This window comes from Pungitius pungitius, chromosome 9 (assembly GCF_949316345.1).
Source record: "Pungitius pungitius chromosome 9, fPunPun2.1, whole genome shotgun sequence".
In the NCBI taxonomy this organism is placed as follows: domain Eukaryota; kingdom Metazoa; phylum Chordata; class Actinopteri; order Perciformes; family Gasterosteidae; genus Pungitius; species Pungitius pungitius.
The window spans coordinates 4697144-4699882 of record NC_084908.1 but is presented as its reverse complement, the minus strand read 5'-3'; the positions used below and the strand labels follow the sequence as shown (position 1 = coordinate 4699882).

Here is a 2739-nt window from a genome sequence, read left to right as displayed (position 1 = left end):
AAGACATAAAGACGCATGAATAAATAAAACAATATATAAAAATATTATAATAAGCTTTATTGTTATTATTGGTTGGTTATTATACCAACATGAAGACTTGTTGGAACTGTAAATGAAGCTCACTGTATCCCACAGTCCTAATTCTGAGGAGTGTACACTTCTGGTCCTTCATGTCTATAAAACCCCTCAGCATAATGTAAGTACTACTGTACAAAGGCAACAGTGCTTGAAATACAAGGCAGTGTAATGTCAACCCCTCAGTAGGGCATATCTTGTCTTCGTTATCAACTAATCATGTACGGGAAGCATAAAAGCGCAGAATACCACAAACATCTTTTAACCAATCGAAAAAACCCACAGAAGAGAATTTTCCACTTGACTGGCCAATCATATTGAACACTTCCTTTGTCTTTGGGGGCATGACGTCTTTGGGTGAAATCTGTCTCGCTGTCTTTTAACTAACGATCATCATCACTCATGGACGGGCTGCACACTTTTCTAGTGGCTCTCTTAGGTGAGTCTTATTTGTCTTGTATGACGCTCTCATTGTTGTTGTGTTGAGCAGAAATCTGCCCCTGCTGTAACGTGAAACCATCCAACACGGAGCACATTTTCAGCTGCTTTTACCATTTTCTCTGTTTTCCAGGAGTTGCATCCTGCAGTCATGAATGGATCTCTGGATCAGTGTCAGTCAGACGAGGAGACAACATCACTCTCTACTGTGATTGTAAATTATCAACTGGAGTACACATAGTGTGGTACAGGAACTGCTCTGTTGAGAACCACCCTTCCCTTGTCATTAAAATAGACGTTAGTTTATACGGAGGACTACAGAATCAGGGCCAGGCCACCAAAGATCCTCTAAAGTTTCCTCCTCGTTTCGAAATTGTGAGAAACTCTTCTTCTGATTCCTATGACCTGCTGATCATGAACATCACTGATTCCGATGAGGGACTCTACTACTGTGGAACTGGACAGAGAAGTGTGGAGGTAAACAAATTAATTGGACCTGGAACTATTTACAGAAACGGCAACGTCACAACAAGGATCTCGATCAGTAAGTATGCTGCTCTGATTTTGTTCTTGTGAGATCTATGTTGTATGATTTGACTAAACAATTATCAACAAGTAGGAAAATGTACCTTGTGTACTTAATGTGAACTATTATGACATCTTACAGAAACATTATGGGTATCAACAAGGGCCAATTTGAAATCAAACAGTTTAATCGTTTAGAGAAGTATTTATATTCCACAATCTATTCCGCGTTCTAATTGCCGCGCTGACGGAAAACATACATTATACACAGACATTTTTAATTTTCCCATGCAAAGGCCCGCGACCCACTACAAACGGGTCTGGTGGGTCTGGTGGGTCTGGTGGGTCTGGTGGGTCGCGACCCACTAGTGGGTCGCGACCCACCAGTTGAGAAACACTGCTTTAGGTTACAGGGGTTACAATTATTACATTTAAGTGCACATAATTGAAATAAGTGTTGCAAGTTTTGTTCAGGAATCTGAATATTTATATATTTAATTAATAAAAGAATATTTACGCCCGTGTAAATAGCTTTTGTTTATTAATCTGAACAAAGCTAAATCATCGTCATGACTATTTATTGTGCCAAAATGTTTCCATACATTACATAGTTTCATCATTATGGTGAGGTCACAGTTTAATGAATCTTTTTGACACAACTCTTTTTTAGGTCCAGACCCCAGCGAGCCTCCGCCCCAGACTCAGTGCCTCTGTGTTGTGTGTTGGATGGTGCTGTTCTCCTTGTGTCCAGCTATTGCTGTTCTCTCCTCTCTGCTCTCCTCTCTTCTAGTTTATCATCTCTGTCAGAAAAAAGGTAACTACTGTATACTGCTCCTTAAGAGCTAAATGTAAGAAATGTCATTGGTAATCTACTGAATGAATTGTTATCACAAAGAAACCTGAAGTCTCTCCTTTTGATCCGTGTTGGAGTGTTGATGCACCGTTCTGTCTGTACTGATGTTGTATTGATTTCTGCAGCTCCACAACCTGATCAGCAAACACCTCAAAGAAGACAGCATGGGGTAGGTGTAACAGAAGAAAGTACTGATTCATGGCAATAAATCAGTTCACGATCCTAAAGGACAAATGTCAAATTTCAGGATGAAGATGTGTGCTATGCTGCACTGGAAATCCAACAGACATCACAGAGACCACAGAAGAAGAAGATCCAGAGTTCTGACTCCAGCACCTATTCTGCCATCAATACTTCGAGGATGTATACTCTACATCCAGACTCTACATTGTAGAGTCTAAAAAAAGGGAAATAACAATCCCAACTATTTGACATCTAACAATCTGATCATTTAGAGTCAAATAGATCATAGAGAGAAGTGTGCTTTAGGTTGGGGCTTGATGGACTGTGATTGATGGACTGCAAATACATTTCCAAGCTTTTTTATATTACTTTTTCCCCTACTTCAGTACCTGCTCTGAGGAGAACTCTGTACTCATCAGATCCCTTTTTCATCCAGTCTGGGAGTTGTTCCAACCAATGAGTGAATTCACAGGGGGAGAAGCGTCCACTTCTTTTATCACAAACAATATATTCCATTGTGTAATGATGAGTAATGATGAATCTTATCATGTCCTTTAAGGCAAATAGAGCATTCTGTCACTTGATCTTTATTAATGGCTTCTAGATGTTATGCCGATAATACTTTTGATTTTTGCTTAATTTCCGCAGACCATTTATAATTAATA

The 2739-nt window shown here is 39.5% G+C and overlaps 1 protein-coding gene across 1 annotated transcript; it reads left to right on the top strand.

The window, feature by feature from the left end:
- Positions 1-446: 446 nt before the first annotated feature.
- Positions 447-2483, top strand: LOC134132754 (uncharacterized). Its single transcript, XM_062564667.1, has 5 exons — positions 447-514; positions 647-1057; positions 1709-1852; positions 2017-2060; positions 2139-2483. The coding sequence occupies exons 1-5, from the start codon at positions 478-480 to the stop codon at positions 2283-2285; spliced, it is 783 nt and encodes a 260-aa protein (XP_062420651.1). The 5' UTR covers positions 447-477; the 3' UTR covers positions 2286-2483.
- The last annotated feature ends 256 nt before the right edge of the window (positions 2484-2739 follow it).

Bases quoted from the DNA above. Each gene is read 5' to 3' on its own strand.
- LOC134132754 (XM_062564667.1), top strand. From the start codon at position 478: ATGGACGGGCTGCACACTTTTCTAGTGGCTCTCTTAG. The intron at 515-646 runs GTGAGTCTTATT...TCTGTTTTCCAG, and splicing joins TTTTCTAGTGGCTCTCTTAG to GAGTTGCATCCTGCAGTCAT. The intron at 1,853-2,016 runs GTAACTACTGTA...TGATTTCTGCAG, and splicing joins TCATCTCTGTCAGAAAAAAG to CTCCACAACCTGATCAGCAA.